Genomic DNA, 16,212 nt, shown 5'->3' on the forward strand with positions numbered 1-16,212 from the left:
CTGAAATGAAGATAACCCTGGGCATACAGTGGAATCAGCTCATGCTTCAACCAGGATGCAGGTGGTGAGGTGCAGTATCCCTCTGCTCCATGGCACTCTGCTGGGAGTGTGCTTGGCAATCCCTCCACTGAACAGGAATCACAGCACACCCCTATACTTGACACAGGCAAGCTGTCAACAAATAAAAAGGCCCCAAGAAGCTGAGAGGATTAGGGAGAAAAAAATCAAAACTACTAATTCAATACATTTGAAAATCCCCTAATGATCATACCAACCTGTTTTAAATCAATCCCTATACTGAGACCTATACCATTACATCAATTTCTTTCAGACTATAAACTAAAACAAGCATGCAAGCCTCAGTCCTAACCAATGATTAGTAAAGCCCCCATTTTCCAGATCTTTAAAGTAATTTTAAGTGCTACAGCTATTAAGAGATCTATCACAACTCTGATGGGCAATAGCAGAAACCTTAAACTTCCTTAAGACAAAGCTCTTGAAAAAAAAACCAGTTTATTTTTACACAGTATTTATCAATTTATTGCAATGTATCAGAAAGTTCTGAATGGCCTGACCAGCTTTACATGCTTTGCTGAATTTTGAAATGAAAGCAAGAGAACATTTGCTTAAGTCAACAACATAAGTCACCAGTTTAAAGGTTAACACTTGATTGTGCAGCACAAGAAACAGACGCTTTATCTTCCCAGTTCAAGGACTCCCAGATTTCTGAACAGCAGAACATTAACACTGCAACGGGCCAGGTTGCAGCACACTTTGGAGATACAAACAGAGCAGGGTGCAGCACAGAGGCCTCAGAGTGTCACTTGGGAAGAGAGCAGCTCAGGCCCAGCTGTCCCCACGCACTGGCATGCCAGCAGCCAGCTGGGAGACACCGCTGGGCCATCACCCATCCTGTCCTGGCAGCAACTTTTTAACACACTGAACACTGGCACTGACACCAGCGCGGTTGTGATTCATGTGGGGCAGCTGCTGTAAAGCTTCCAGAGCTCCTCTTCCAGCCAGGAGACACCAAAGCCAAGCCCAGCACCCTCACCAAGATCCCATTCAATCAACAGAAAACCACAGGGAAGATGGAAGTACTGCACTGATGCGAGTACAGCTGTCCCAGATAAGGGAAATATAGAAATAAATAAGGTCCTTATCTACTGCAGCAAGAAAAAGGCAGGCTCAGGGGAATGGGTGGGTGAGTGAGAGAAGCAAAAACTGTACCTAGAGAAGAAAGAAAATCTGAAATTAAATGAGGCATGCATTCCTAATTAATGCAGTTTTAGTGTGAAAATTAATCTCAAAATCCCAGAAGTGAGTTAAGACATCAGCTTAGGCACTGGTCAAACCAACAGCCACCCTCTGTTCCTCCAAAACACTGGCATGGGCCTGCTCCTTCCAGCCAAAGCATCTGTACCAGAGCTGCCTGGGGAAGGACCCATCACAGCTCAGTGCCACTGTACAGACAGTGACAAAAAGAAGTTTCATCAGAAATTAGTCTGGGAATCAAAGGGAGCAATTCTGAGCCAAAATGTCAAACTGGATCCATTAAAAAAAAAGGTGATTGCTGTAGCTGGGCTGTGTTGTCATACATTGCTTACGTTTGTTTTAATTTTAAACTAAGTGTCAGTCCAAGGTTTGTTACACAAACATATGGCACCAGTATTACATTCTATCTTGTATTTATAGAAAGTGCTGTGGCAGCCCAGGCAGTGCAGAAATGCCATAATGTTAACAACATTTATTATTAGTATGACAAAAGAACAAAAATAAGCCTGTAGAAATCGTGACTTAAAAGTTTTTAAGGGACCGATTGGAATAGGGTGCCAAAGTGTGGAGATACTAACTAAAATTCTTCCAGTATTAATACTCATACAGCCCCCAGGCTGCCAAGTATTTAGTTATATAAATACAGCCTCGAAAAGGTAATTTGTTTAAAACCCAAGCCCTGAAAACTGATTAGCACATTTAATGCTAGCCCGATTAACACAGATATGCCCTCAGCTGGGTGATGGGAGCATTGAGGCAGAAGTCCGCATTCCTGTAAGTGAAGAGGAACAAAGCTTTTGGGACAAAGGGTAAACCTTAATTATGCCTTTTTATTACCCAAACTGCCACTTCCTCCTTACCCCAAACAAGGCAAGAAGGCTAATGGCACATTCACATAGCCCCATAAGCGATGTGATTGATAAATGCCACTACTAGATTTTTCCACTCCAGCTGTTGCACTAGAAGCAGCAGAGGTTTGATTCCCCAGCCTCTTAAAAAAAAAAAAAAAAATTAAAAAAGAAGAAAAAGAAAAGCAGGATACAGTACACCGCTGACATTCCCGAACCTTCTGGAAGCGTTTATTAACTTTGGCCACCGACCAGCGAGGGCTGCAGGAGCAGCCTGGAGTGGCAGTGCAAACTGGTTAATCTGTAGCTAGACATATCTGTGATTGGGGGGGGTGGTGTTTAGCATGAAATACTCCTGCCTGGCAGCCAGGGCTTCGGCACTTGGAAGGGTTACTGGTGTTGTTTTTTGTTTTGTTTTTTTTTTCCAAAAAATTTTATTGGGAGAACTACAAAACATTTACAGTACAAAGTTTACAGTCTCACATAATCTGTAGTGAACTGACTCCCGAAAAATATATTACAACTCAAGTTGACTTATCCTTTAGTTACATTCAAAACATACTTCTGTTAAAGTAGTCCAAAAGAGTACATAGTGCTCAATCTGTACCTATGTACAAACAAAACTAAGCTACTGCTCATTCATCCACCGTCCAGGAAACTTTTGGAAAACTCCCAACTTTCTACAATAGGGAAAAAAAAAATACAGGTTTTGGAATTCAATAAACAAGATATGTTCCTGTATTATAGAAAGTTTCAGATCCAAAGATGGCCTCTGTTCTTATAAAATAGAGTGGCGAAATTTTGCTGTACTTAAAACCCATCCCTACATTCAAATTATCTCAAGCATTAGGAAAAATACTTATTTGGTTGAGAGATATTTAAGGCAAGCATGGACCCTCAAGAAGGCACTGTGAGACATAATACTGGGACCCCCAATTATTGCTACATACTTTGAGACTATATCACAGTGTGATTCGTGGAGTTAGGCAACAAAAATACTTTTTGGTTATTTTTAACAAGTCTGAATTAGATTTGCCACTTTGAAGTCTGATTGCTAAGTCAGTCTTTTTTTTTCTTTTTTTTTTTCTCTCGTTTTTCAACTCGGACGGGCTACAACCATTTACATTCTAAAAAAAAAACCCATAGAAATTCCGCAAACTACTTCCACAGCATCGAGACCGATTTCTATAAAGAAACCATGCAATCTTTCAGATTTACGTAAACAAAGAAAGAAATTAATGAAATAAATATTACATACCATCTCTTAAATTAAGAATTTTACTCATTTACAATAAAATAACCAAGTGAAGTTACAAAAAGGCATATATTACTGTGAAAAGAACACACTCCACATTTTGCCGATTAATAATGAAAATCATAATTTAAACATAATAAAAGAATATATATCTATTGCTTTTCATCATACCCGATAAATACAGTATGAACAAATTACCAATGTATACTTTTCACAAGATAATAAATAAGTTAAATAGTTTCATATTGAGTTGTGTGCAGTGACTCATACATGCAATCAACTCAAACAGCTAAAAAAAAAATTTAAAAAATCAGCAGTTATTCTCCAACAATTACAAACTAAACTCAGTTGAGTGCTTCCAAATAAAGCAACAACAAAAAATTGTTCTAAAAGCCAAACATCCACTAAGTGGTGGCAATGGAACCAATATTAAACTTTGGAATGAAGGTTTTAGCATTTGTTATAATAATAATATATAGATATATATAAAAAAGAAGGTTGTTATCAAGGCATATTCTTGGCAGGATGTTGGATTTTTCTTTTTTTTTTTTTCCTAAAAAAAAGCTTATAGGTTTAGTATGTTCTGTGTTTTTATTTGAACTGGATTGAAAGACAAACTAGTTTGTAACTTTTTTTCTGTGTGTCTGCAGGATTGGAGGAGCTGGGCTGGCGAACCGGCGCTCCCCGGATTGTTTGTTGCTTTCTGGTGCTGTCTTTTCTAATGCTGTTTTGTTTTTTTTTTTTCGAACACAGATGGAATGGCTGCTGCTGGTGCGTATCATAACTTGTCTCCAAAGAACGACAACAACAACAAAAAAAAACCCCGAAACAAAAATCCCCTTCTTCCAAGGTCTCTCTATAAAAATAGGTTTGTTCAGTTCGTGTCATTTGCCCTTTTGCAAAATGCTTTGTTTCTCGTTTTGTTCAGCTCTCGGTGGATAGATAGATAGATATATATATATAAAAAAAACCCAACCAAAAATAGAGAGGAAGGAGAGGTTTCGCTTTCTTCGCTCGGTAACTTACTTGCAGGGCCGCCGCGGGGCCCCCCCGGCCGCTGCCCCGCGCTCCCTCAGTCGTCGGAGATGGAGAGGCGGCTGAAGATGGGCAGGCGGCGGCCCGAGTCCAGGCTGGGCGACTCGGAGCCGCTGAGGGAGCCGGAGCTGAGGGAGCCGCTCAGGTAACTCTCCCGGTCGGAGAGCGAGTCCGGCGGGCTGGGCGGCGCGTCGAAGACGGGCGACTCGGAGAGGCGGCGGAGGGGCTGGAAGCTGAAGGGCGGCGAGGCGGGGGGCGGCGGGCAGGCCCCGCCGGGCGGCGGCGGCTGCTGCTGGCAGCGGTAATAGGCGGCGGCGGCCGCGGCCGCGGCGGCGGCAGCGGCGAAGTTCTGGGTGTGGAGGGCGAGGGGGGCGATGAGGCTGCCCAGCTCCTGCCCCGAGAAGGCGAACGCGTTGTTGGCGCAGGGCGGCGAGAGCAGCTCCTCGCAGTAGGAGGCGGAGGCGGGCGGCGGCGGCGTGCGCGACCCGCCGGGGCTCTCCAGCAGGGCGGCGTCCAGGCGGCCACCGGGCGGCGGCGGCGGCGGGGCGGTGCCGTGGGGGTGCGGGGGGTGATGGTGGTGGTGGTGGGCGGAGAAGCCGGAGAAGCTCAGGCTGTGGTGCAGCTTGGGCCGCTCGCCGCCGCCGCCGCGCGGGTGCCCGAAGCCGCCGCCGCCGCCCAGCGGGTGGTCGCGGGGGGCGAAGGCGCGGAGGTCGCCGGTGCTGCCGGCGGGGTGCGGGGCCGCGTGGTGCGGGTGGTGGTGCGGCCCGGCTGCGGCGGCGGGCGGGGGGGCGGCCGTGCCCCCGCCGGGCGCCGGGCGGCGCTCGTCGGCGTTGTGGATGAAGTGGCAGCGCGGGCCGTAGGGGCAGAAGCCGATGGTGTGGAAGGTGCGGCAGAGCTCGGTCTTGTACTTGGGGTGGCGGGTGAGGCTGCGCAGCTCGTGGAAGCCGTGGGCGAACTGGCACTTCTCGCCGTACTTGCAGGCGCCGCTCTCCTCGAAGGGGCGGCACAGCTCCGTCTTGTAGCGCGTCGAGTTGATGGGGGCCCCGCCGCCGCCGCCGGAGCCGCTCCCCTTGCCGGCCGCCTGCTGCTGCTGCTGAAGCTGCTGCATGAGGTGCTGGCTGCGCTCGCCGTTCTCGCTGAAGGAGCGGTCCCGGAACTTGTTCTCCTTGTTGAGCAGGGCCGTGGGGCTGCTGCTGCCGCCGCCTCCGCCGGAGCCCGTCTCCTTCAGATTGCCGAACGAGGAGGAGGAGGACGACGACGAGGAGGAGGATGTGGAAGAAGAGCTGGAGCCGGTGGGGCTGGGGAACTTAGAGCCGCCGGCCAGCGCCGTCAGGTTGCTGGTCGAGTGCCGCCGCAGGAAGCCCGGCGCGAAGCTGGAGCTGGGAGGGGTCACCGGGGTCCCCACGGCTTTCTTGTCCAGCATGCTGCTGAGGTTGGTCAGGGACTTCTCTGTCTGCCGGGGCGGGGAGAGGGGAGGGGGTGGGGGAGACAGCGGGAGAGAGAGAGTGTGTTGCGGGTGACCGCTTGCCCACGGCCACGGCTCCCCACGCAGCACCGCCGCGGGAGTCGAGGCGGGGGTCGCGCCGCCCGACCAACCCCAAAGCGGGTCTGCCGGCAGCGCCGGTGGGGCAGGACAGCGCTGGGGAGAAGCCCCCGCAACAGCTCTGCTGCATTTACAACTTTTCTCAAAAGTTCCTCCTGGCAGCGCAACACGCGGGCAGGGGCTGCGGAGCGGCCCGGCTCCCCCGCGGCTGCAGGACCAGCCCGCCCCAAACGCGGCGGCCGGGACACCACGGGGCGGCATTCCGGGGCTCGCAGCCTTGCGTCAGCCGCTGTCCCCGGGCGGCTGTCAGACCGTGACCCGCCCGCAGAGCCTGGCCCGGCACGGGCCTCCCGCCCCGCCGCGCTGCCCCGGTAGCCCCGAGCGTCGCTCTGCACATGGCGGCGGCGGCAGCGGCAGACCGCGTCCCGCCCGGCCAAACGCGGTCTTCCCTACCTTGCACAAGAAGTCAATGTCGTAGAAGGCAGATAAAAGTGTCGTCGACATTTCTAGATCCTGTAATGGTCGGATATACAGGAAGGACCGAAAGATCCCGCTCTCCTCGGAGGGTTTGGAAAAGCCACGACTAGATAGGAGAGGGCCGTCTGCTTGAGATCCGAAACGGTCCCGACTCCTTCCCGGCGGGACGGCGGGTGCCGGGCCGAGGCGGCGACGGCGGCTGCACAGCAGCGGGCGAACTGGAACAACTCAGCGGCGCCCCGCGCTACTCCCATATAAACGCGGCCGCGGCTGCTTCGCGGGGGGCGGTGCCCCGATCCGCCCGCCCCGCGCCGCCCGCCGGGCCCGCCCCGCTCCAGCCCTCGGGCCGGGCCGCTCCGACTCTTACAGAGGGCGCTGGCAGCGGCGGCGGGGCAGGTTCGTGGGGAGCGGCTGTGCTGCAGCGAGCCCCCGGTCCCCCCGAGCGGGGTGCATCCGCAGAGCAGGCGGGGGGAGCGGGGAACCAGCCAAGGCAGCGCTCACGGCGCCCTACGGGCTCGGCCCCTGCGGAGCGCCCCTCCTCGCCCCAAAGACCCGACGCCCCCGCGCTGCCGCTGTCCGCGCACGGCTGCCGCCGAGCGGAGGATGCGCGGGGCCGCGGTAGAGGCGCGGCAGCGCCGGGGACGCTTCTTCCCCCCGCCCCGCCGAAAATAAACTTTTGCCACGTAATTGCTCGAAACAAAGGTCGGGACCTCGTTGCCCCGGTGCGGCTGCCGGGACGGGGCTGGGCATGGGTTGCGCGCCCCGCCGTTTCTTCCGTCTTTTCGGGAACCTCGGGTTTGGCGCTTACTTTCTCTCTGAAGTTTCGGAGAGGCTGACGGCCAGGCGCGGAGGCGAGGTGGCGTTATCCTCGCAGCGACCTGGCTGATGAACGACCCCCACCTAACCCTGTCTGCATCTCCCTCCCGCGCCCCGCACCCCTGCTACGTCTCTCTTCCACGCTCGGCCCCTTCCCCCCTCATCCCCGCCAAGGTCCTGTGACCCACCGAGTCCCCCGGCCGCCGCCCCAGGTGGCCCCCACCGCCGGGCCGCGGGCGAAGGCAGAGGCCGGTCCCCGCGGCGGGGCTCCCTCCCGGGACGGAGTCGGCCGCGGGCCAAAACACCCCCGCCCCCCCCGCGCCGATAAGGCCGCGCAAACACGGTGTGGGAACGGCGGCGGCGGCTCCTCTGCGCCCCCGTCCCCTCCCGCGTTTGCTCGGCCCCGGGACAAATGGGAAGGAGAACAGAGACGGGCGGACGTGTAAAGTTTTATGGCTGCTAAAGCCAGCAGAGGCGTTTGATCCTCTTGAGCTTCCGAGCCGGGATGGCAGTCCCGCGCACTCCGAGGGAGCAAACCCGACCACGTCAGCAGGAGCGCGGCGCTGTGCAAACACATTTGCCATGGACAGAAAGCCCGGGCTGGGGGCGGGGGTGTCACCAGAGCCCCTTTGCTTCCTCCCCTCGTCCTGCACCTCCCAGGCCGCTGCGGGAGGGAGGCTGCAGGCGGGACCGTGCCCGGACCCCGCCGCGGCCCGGGAGCCGTCACCCACGGCCGGCCGAGCCCGGAAACCGGGATAGTAATCTCCCGGGAAAGACGAGGAGCTGGGCGGCGGAAAGCCCAAACCTCTCTCCCTCCCGTGTCCCGGCAGTCCCCTGGGGCCCGTCCCCCGCTCGGCGGGCGCTGACGGACTCGGCCGGGCAGGCTCCTGGCCCCGTTCCCGGCCCCGCTCCGGTGCCCGGCCCCTCCCGCTGCCCGCGCGGCTGGCGGGGACGTGCCGCCCCCCAGCGGCCGCGGGGCCCGCCGTGCCGGGACACATCCCACGTTCCTGCTGCTTCCCCTCCTCCCGTCCTGGCCACGGGCGCTGCCCCGCACACGGGGAGCCGCCGGAGCGCGGGGCTGCAACCATAATGTGCATCGCTTCCCATAACCTTCTCCAGGGCCGGCCGGAGTCGCCTCCGGGTCAGTACCCGAGTTCAAACTCTTCCTCCTCCCACACAACTGCGATGGCAACATCACCTCGGAGTTGATCCTGCCCACCAGCCAACCGAGGGAACAGTTTACTGTGACAATCATGCACGGATCAATGTGTCAACGCCATTGGGAGGAATACTTTGATAAAGTGACTTTGATCAAACACACGGCCGATAAGTGCTCTGACATTAGGTTTTGCTAGCTCTCTCCTGCAATCGCTGCTCGGGGTCTAAAGGTTCTTCATTGAGTAGTTACACAGTAACCCGTCATCAGCACCGTGTGGTGAAATGTATGCGCACTGATATAATTCTTATTTGCTCTCTTATAAACTCGGGCGGGATGACAGAGGTTCCAGTTGGATCTTAAAAACACAATAAGGAAGACTGAGTTTTCGAGCTGTTTTGGTAACTGATTAACCAAGTCCTCAAGGCTTCACCAAGTTTTACGGTCACTGTGGGTCTACTCTGGGTTACTGTGCTGTCTGCATTTATCGATTTGCCAGTATCAAATATATATGCATACGCGTTTCAAATTCCACACAATTAAAAAAGATGCCAACGTTACTGGAGCGTCTTATGCTACCCACTGACACGAGCAAGGTCTCAGAACTTTACAGTGATTTTGATACATACAAAGTACTTTTTTCTCTCCTACTACAGAAGCTAGTTCAGAAATGATGGAAAGATGTGGCAAAATCAGCAGTTGTTAATTAATTGTACAGGTCTTGCGTATTTTTTAAAGGGTGGCTTCCAGACACAGTCTGGGCTATTCTTTCCCCAGGAGCTCTAACCAGATGCATACAAATTAATTTTTAGCCTAACTCGCAGAATGGCTCATTAAGCTGGATAGCGGGCATTCTGCGAAACACCATTTCAGATTCCAACATTTCTCTTTTGTCTATTGAAGCCTCAAGTTTCACCATAAATTACTTTTTATATAAGTAACCCTGAATCCTGGAAACTTAGAACGAATACTAAACTTTTATTCTTAAGTTCTGTTTGTTGGGACTTTGTGCAGTGTACAGATGTCCACTGGACTCAACGCGGCAGCTTAGCTCTATTTAGAGCAGAGTCTATTTAGACTCAAGGGAGTCGCCTGCTATCGGCTATGGGGCACCGCAGCACCAGCACTGCGAGCACCGCCGGCCCAAGCCTTACCCTGCCCCGGCTGAGCCCGAGCCCGAGCCCGAGCCCGGCCCGGAGCGGCGGTGCTGTGGCGCCACCTGGCGGCCGCGCGGCGCAGCAGGCCGAGCTGCTGCGGCGGGCCCGGCCGCGGGACGAGCGCCCGAGCATTACCGGGGCGTCACCGAGATTCAGGGCTGACCTGCGCTCGGACACCGTCAGCTGGAGAGGCCGAAAGCAACCAGGCGTGCATCGGACGTGTTCTTCTTCCAAGGACACCGAAATCACGGCGTACAGGGCCGCACATCCGTGTTGTGGCGGGCCCAGCCACGCTGCAGCCACGAGTCCAGTCGCAGCCCGTGGCTATGGGAAGGTAACACAACCTTTTCACATCAGCATTTATTTTTGATGTCTCATTTTCATATCGGAACCCAATTCCAGTTCGCAGGAAAAAACCCCAGACAACATTCAATGTGCAATGAGCTTTTTTGTGGTTTAGACACAGCAAAGACCCCGGAGCACTCAGAACAGTCCCTGCAGCTGCCCCACCTGGTGAGAGCATCTCCCAAAATCGAGGGCTGCAGCACAGAAACACCTCACACTCCTCGGCTGGACCTCGCTTTCCAGGCCTGCTTGCACTGCAAGGTGTTTGAAGTAAAGATGAAACTGTTTCATTTTCAATGGAACAGCTGCTTTGTTTCGAACACAGCAAGTCTTCATTTTAGAGCCATTTTATGAAAGCAGTTTTTTGATTTGAAGGAGAAAAGAGGGATACAGAAATCTAAACAATGGTGTTTCCATGTGCAAAACAAGGTTACTACCAAAGTGAAAATCTTTGTCTTCCTCCAGAGGAAAATGCAGTAAAATTTACAATGTACTCTAAAAATTGCCATAAACAAAGAAGTCTCGGTTTCTTTTTCTATTAGAAACACTTAAAGACTTTTTAAAAAGAGCATATTAATTTAATAATTAATATGCTACATCTTAAAAGGAGACCAAAAAAACCCCAAACTTTTTCTTGGTATTAAGATACAGGAGGTAAAAATGTGGGACAAAACATAACAGAACTACAGGTGGCCTGCACCTGGATGAATGGAAAATATTAGGTTTAGCTGCTTTACTTCCTACAGTAGCTGCAATAAACAATGCTTAGCTGAATGAAATTAGCAAATGTATTTAAAAGGAAAAGTCTCCCACTGCATGTCCCACCAAAAAAAAAAATCAATGGAAATTAACCAATACAAAAAATGTAGCTCTAGCCTGAATACTGAAGGTAATGCAAGTTTCCTGAAGTCATCACAGCAATCCCTGATTCCTTGAACATTGCTGGAATTCACACTCCCTGCCAATCCAGTAATGTGTGCAGCTCCCTGAAGATGAAATTTTACTAAATTACTTTTCCAGATTTTCATTTTTACAAGTATCATCAGGCTTCAGCAGATTTAATATTTTAAGACAGACTGATATTCTCTCCCTTTGAATAGTCAATTTTGTGAATTCTGGAGTCCTGGAGAACTCTGGAACCAGAGGTAGAGATCCAAGAAGTTGTTCAGTGCACTGGGCTTGGTCCAGTGCTATTCTTGACAGACGATTAAGTTCCTCATGATCTAGTAAGGTGAGATGAGTCACTGATATAAGATGTGAAAGGTGCTTACTAAGTTGTCTCACATGAGTCAGCTTTTCTGCCCAAAAATTCACTTCCCCTTTATCAAACAGGGAATCATCTTCTTCCTTAACAAAAAGAAAACCAACAGTGATTAGAAAATGACTCGTGGTTTGATAACAACAATAATAAAAGATAATAAAAGATATGAAAAAGGATATATATAGAAATGATGACAACAGAGGCTGTCATAGAACAGCTTTTTATATTAAAAAAACAAGGTAAACATTCATACACCTTGTTTTTAAAGGTTTGGGAAAACACAGTAAAAAGGTTCCTACTTTGCCAAAGAAATTTTACCTTCAAAAATCAGGCAGTTATGGCACAAGTCTTGGGAAATACTGAAATAGTAGGCCTAATCCTTAACATGTGCTTGCCTTCCCCTATGAAGCAGTATTATATTTCACAAAGACCTCTGTAAGCAGTATGGTGATTTGCTATATCATGGAGCTTTTTGACTGGATTAAATGAAAATTGTATCAGTCAGTGAAACATCAGAAATGCACACCTAAACTACAGGCTTAAGAAAAGATTCATGATATATTTCATGAGTCATATTAATTGCCAACAAACTTCTCAAAGACGTAGCTGCTCCTGCTCCTTCCAGTTTATCTCTCAGCATTATTTTGACTTTTACTATCTTTTAAAGACAAAAAGAACATGGTGTATTATACAGTAATAGCTTTTACATAGCCAGTGTGGCAAAGCTCGTCTTTACAGAAACAATCCTATAGTCAATGACTGATGTAAGCAAGGCTGTTTCATGTGTCGTGCAGAACCAGTCACATGGATGATGGCATAATATTAAAATATTTAAATGCCATCTCTGGGAAAGCCAGGATTGGTAGAACACTGGTCTTGAATGCCCAGATATGCCTGGCACCTCCAACAGCAGTTCAAATTCAAGGGAAGCCATCATCTGCAGTAATACTGAATGTATTTACATTGCAGCCTCAAGATGTTTCAGTCAACAATGCTTTGTGAAGTAACTCTTTATTTATTTCAATGTTAGCTTATTGATCTCTTTAATTTTATGTTGGTATTAACAGGAAACAGACATAAAACTCTTTTCATTCTAAATAATATCCATATGAATTTTTAAAAGATTGTAAATCAGTAAGTACTGCAGTAGCAATTATCAGGTTTCATCAGATGAGACATTTCATTCTATTCCTACCACAAGACTGCAGAACTGTAGTGCTTCTAACATGCTATAGCAACTGCTTGTCAAAATTACCAGGGCAGAAGTCTCCCCATCTCTTTGCAGGTCGCTGTCTTCTCCCAAAAGCCACTCCAGTAGGATTGGGACACCAGCATGGACCTCTCCCCACCGCTGGAGCAGCTCACACACTATGCCAAAGGCTAAATCCAAGGCCATTGGAGCATTCACTATCCTAAATGCAAACTCTGTTGAGAGAAAATATGTGTAAGAATACAGAGCAAGACCACAAACATTTTCAAATAAAATCAGCACAAAAATGGCTTCTTGAAAACAGATGCTGAACTTACACAAACACATGCAGAATGATAAATTATACTGCAAATAAATTAGATGGATGTTTACTTGTGTGCCACTTGGGGCCTTCTCTCAATTCCAGAATAACACATGAAGCAACTGAAAATGCTGATGCTTAATTTTTTTTTCTCCTGCCCATGTAGTGACATTTATTAATCTAGGTTTAAATATACAGATACGTCTGTTAGAAACATCTCCAGACAGTCACTATTACACGGACTATTTTTGCTAAACAACAGCTATGCCTTAGATCTCATGTAACATTTTCACTGGAACTCAAAACCTACAACACATGATATGTTTTTAAAGAGCTGGGATATAAAATGAGTAATTATTTGGTGTGTAATCTCTTTATATATAATAAGATATACATACACACACGTAAGAGAGATCAGGCACGAAGACAGGCTTAGAAAAGATGTTTGAGAAGGGAAAGGCAGACACTGTTTACGACCCCATCACAGAGCTATATTTATACAGGTTTTGGCATCATGCCAGAGCTGTACACAAAGTTATTATCCACACTGTATTTCTTCCCTGAACTTCCTCACTGCTCTCATTTGGGGAGATACTGATTTAACTCTCTGGGTCCTAGGGCTGCCTTTGATAACAGAGTATATAAAAATGCCACAAGTCCTGTGTGTCCACAGGTAGGACTTTCTCCACTTGTAACTTTAATGCAATTTTTTTCCATTTTTAAAAGGGGTGCAGGAAGAGGACCAGAAGAGGAGAGCTAGTGGACAAGCCTCTTTAATATTCCTATGGCAAAATTAATCCATGTCCATAGTCACCAGCAAACTGAAAAATGTTCACTGAATGGTCTAAGCAGTGGTACATAAGGACATGCCATTCTTGAAGGCCATAATTTGGGAGCAGACAACACAGCAGAGTCAGAATTATTTGTTAAGAATCCATACAGATATGGAAGGTACACGTTACTTTGTGTGTGTGACTGTATTTAAGCATTTCTCCTGGAAGAGAACAACCATCTACATGGAAGAGGCACAGCAGTGCAGCCAGGACTTCTCCCTTACAACCCACCTCCAGAGCTGGAGCATGGACCCCTGTGCTGTAACCCCTCCCGAGGCCTCAGGCCAGCTGCAGGTTTTCTGGGGTACGTTGGCACAGCAGACAAACTCCCATTAAAACACCAGGATTAGGCAAAAATACACATGCCAAGGAATAAGGAAACATCTAAGGGCATAAGAGACTGATGGAAAGATGAGTATATGCACCTGACAAGCCGGGCAATGTACCGAGGACATTGGGGAGAATGAATTAGTAGTTGGGATGATGAGGACAAAGGACCATAATAAGGAAGGGAGTGAAGGAGAAAGAACAGATGGTCCCTTCTTTATCTTGGAGTTAGATGAGGGTAAATGGAAATCTCCTTGAGCAAGCAACAGGAAGGCAGGCAGTCAATCTCTTCGTGACACTAATAATGTTACATACACAGTTTGTCTCTGCTAGACAGTAAAATCAAATGATCAAATCTGTTTTCTTCATGTCAGGAATTATCACGTTATTAGGACACCCCTGAGCTTTTTCCGTGAGGGAGTGCTTGACAAGTTGTGTAGTGCAACATTTCCATCCCATTTATTTTAGATATTGGGGTTTTTAGGTATTGTTTTTGCTGACATTCCTTTCCAGGAATTTGTTGGGGGGTTTTAGTTGTTTTTTTCTGGTGTGGGATGTGTGTTTGTTTGCTTGTTTTTTTAAGACCCTTGCTTTCCCTGTTGCTGTGCCCTATTTGGTACCAGTCTGATACTCTATATAATAGACACAATGGTTATCTTCTTTGTTTTGTTTTGCTTAGGTTTAGGTAGGAAACAGTTTCTTTCAAGTGCCATAGAGACCTCAGAAATACTGGAAATCTTCAGAGATGAAAAAACAGAGATTAAAATGGACTGTGATGTTCTGAGCCTGAAACAAACATCCTGGTTATGAATGCTTACAAAATTTTAAACTCAGCTCTTTTGAAGTCTGATGATATTTTTGAGTTTCATGATGATTCCTGCATGCCTACAATTGTAAGTATTTATATAAGGCCTCTTCCTTATGTGACTTTATTTGTATTTGAATATTTAGCAAATTAGGTGATGCTGGGAGCTAAAAACCAAACATGATACTTCCCATTGCTGAGTTAGCTGTTGCTTTGGAGGACCAGTTATAGATAGCACTGAAGTTCTGGGGCCTTTTTAACATTTAGCCTCCTTAAATATAAATGCATACAGTGATGCTCTCTTTGTGAATGAGAACACTGAACTGCTGAGAAATGCATCAAGAAATAGATTTGGGCCTCTAATTGTGGTATTACGTGACCATGCTGAAAACTACCAAGAGGTAGCCAAACAAGTAATGCTAAGGTTCAGCTTAGACTAAACTTGCTTGCTAGCAGTTTTTCAACAGCATGACACAGAAGAAAAGGCAGTTTTGTGGTCACACTACAGCAGTCTTGTAGAGTATCCTACAAGTTGCAACAAAGGAAATGGCAAGTCTTTTTTGTTGCTGTTTTTCTTTTCTTCAAACTAAAAAAGAGAAAAAAATACAGGGAAAACATGCAAAGGATGTGTAGCACCCGGGAAGAAACATGAAGATTCTGAACACACCGACTACTTTTTTGTGAACCACAGATGCCATTTAACTGATCAACAAAACTTGTGTTAGTTCTGGTGTTGAGACCAGAGAAAAACAAAGCCACATCACTTTGATAACACTAAAACTTTGGGTTCCCAAGTCTGGGTAAGAGCCTGCAAGAGCTTTGTGTTAGAGAAGCTAGCACAGCAGCATCTTGGTACTTTAGGGCTTCACAGAGACTCAACAACATACCAACGTCTGGAAGATGAAGAATTTTCACTTCCGCCCGCTCATTCCATCCCACTCCTGCAGAGTACCAGGAATGGCTCCATGATTTCTGAAATGCTCCCTCAGCTGCTGTTATTTACAGAACACCCTGATATTAACTGACTTTGATACTGGTTTACGCAAATTTGATGCTAGAATAGTTCAGGATTAGATTTGTGGACTATCAATGCCACCAGGATAATGAAGAGATATACCATATATCCAGAAGAAGTATATTAACTCTCCTAAGGTTGGAGTGCTGAAGTAATGCAAATGGGTAACAGCAAGCAAAGTTATATAGGTATTCATGATTTAATAGGTAAAAACCACTTTCACAGGGGGAAAATGTTCTACTGTTTTGATGGCCCCCAGCTCTAAAAGTAACTGCCAGGGATGCTGTAAGGATGCACAGAATCTTTGAAGATGCCCACCAAAGATACGTGTCTTCTCAAAAGAAATGTACGGTTCTCACTGTTTACAAGTGCTCCTCACATCATTGCCTGACTGCAAAGGCAGGGCTGATTTTCAATAAGCCACATATTACACATGACGCTGTGTCCGTGACTCATGCTATGACTTCAGAGAGAGCTCTGAGCAAGATGCAAGTTCACCAGGGGCAAAGAGGGCAGGTGGCTCCCCTTTCACCACAGCCCCCAGGCCCCTGAT

General features: G+C 48.4%; 3 protein-coding genes across 6 annotated transcripts in view; 1 reads left to right on the forward strand and 2 right to left on the reverse strand.

Moving 5' to 3' along the window:
- Positions 1-496: 496 nt before the first annotated feature.
- ZFP36L2 (ZFP36 like 2 zinc finger CCCH-type) lies at positions 497-6,553 on the reverse strand. The gene is made up of 2 exons (XM_014883149.2): positions 6,410-6,553; positions 497-5,866 (listed from the first exon to the last, which is right to left on the reverse strand). Exons 1-2 carry the CDS (start codon positions 6,458-6,460, stop codon positions 4,451-4,453), a joined length of 1,467 nt encoding a protein of 488 aa, XP_014738635.1. The 5' UTR covers positions 6,461-6,553; the 3' UTR covers positions 497-4,450.
- A 1,201-nt stretch (positions 6,554-7,754) lies between these two features.
- On the forward strand, positions 7,755-14,732 carry LOC148224239 (uncharacterized). Of its 2 annotated transcripts, none has more exons than XR_015802219.1 (2): positions 7,755-9,896; positions 13,406-14,732. XR_015802219.1 is itself a non-coding variant. In XM_088161234.1 (2 exons), the coding sequence occupies exons 1-2, from the start codon at positions 9,510-9,512 to the stop codon at positions 13,454-13,456; spliced, it is 438 nt and encodes a 145-aa protein (XP_088017360.1). In that variant the 5' UTR covers positions 8,144-9,509; the 3' UTR covers positions 13,457-14,732. The 2 variants fall into 2 exon arrangements, 1 of the variants encoding a protein (XP_088017360.1); XM_088161234.1 differs by having other exon boundaries at positions 8,144-9,896.
- THADA (THADA armadillo repeat containing) overlaps positions 9,908-16,212 on the reverse strand; it is a 151,692-nt gene continuing 145,387 nt past the window's right edge. For all 3 annotated transcript variants that reach the window (XM_088161232.1, XM_014883146.2, XM_088161233.1), the window contains 2 exons: positions 12,424-12,593; positions 9,908-11,254 (listed from right to left, as the gene is read on the reverse strand). In XM_088161232.1, the coding sequence (XP_088017358.1) occupies positions 10,916-11,254; positions 12,424-12,593 (509 nt within the window). In that variant the 3' untranslated portion in view covers positions 9,908-10,915. The remainder of the gene's footprint in view (positions 11,255-12,423; positions 12,594-16,212) is intronic.

The sequence above is a fragment of the Sturnus vulgaris genome, chromosome 3, assembly GCF_052056855.1.
Source record: "Sturnus vulgaris isolate bStuVul1 chromosome 3, bStuVul1.hap1, whole genome shotgun sequence".
NCBI lineage: Eukaryota > Metazoa > Chordata > Aves > Passeriformes > Sturnidae > Sturnus > Sturnus vulgaris.

Coding starts and splice junctions, on each gene's coding strand:
- ZFP36L2 (XM_014883149.2), bottom strand. CDS start 6,460: ATGTCGACGACACTTTTATCTGCCTTCTACGACATTGACTTCTTGTGC. Junction 5,867..6,409: donor ACATTGACTTCTTGTGCAAG/GTAGGGAAGACC, acceptor CCGCCCCGGCAG/ACAGAGAAGTCCCTGACCAA.
- LOC148224239 (XM_088161234.1), top strand. CDS start 9,510: ATGGGGCACCGCAGCACCAGCACTGCGAGCACCGCCGGCCCAAGCCTT. Junction 9,897..13,405: donor CAGCCCGTGGCTATGGGAAG/GTAACACAACCT, acceptor CATTTTTAAAAG/GGGTGCAGGAAGAGGACCAG.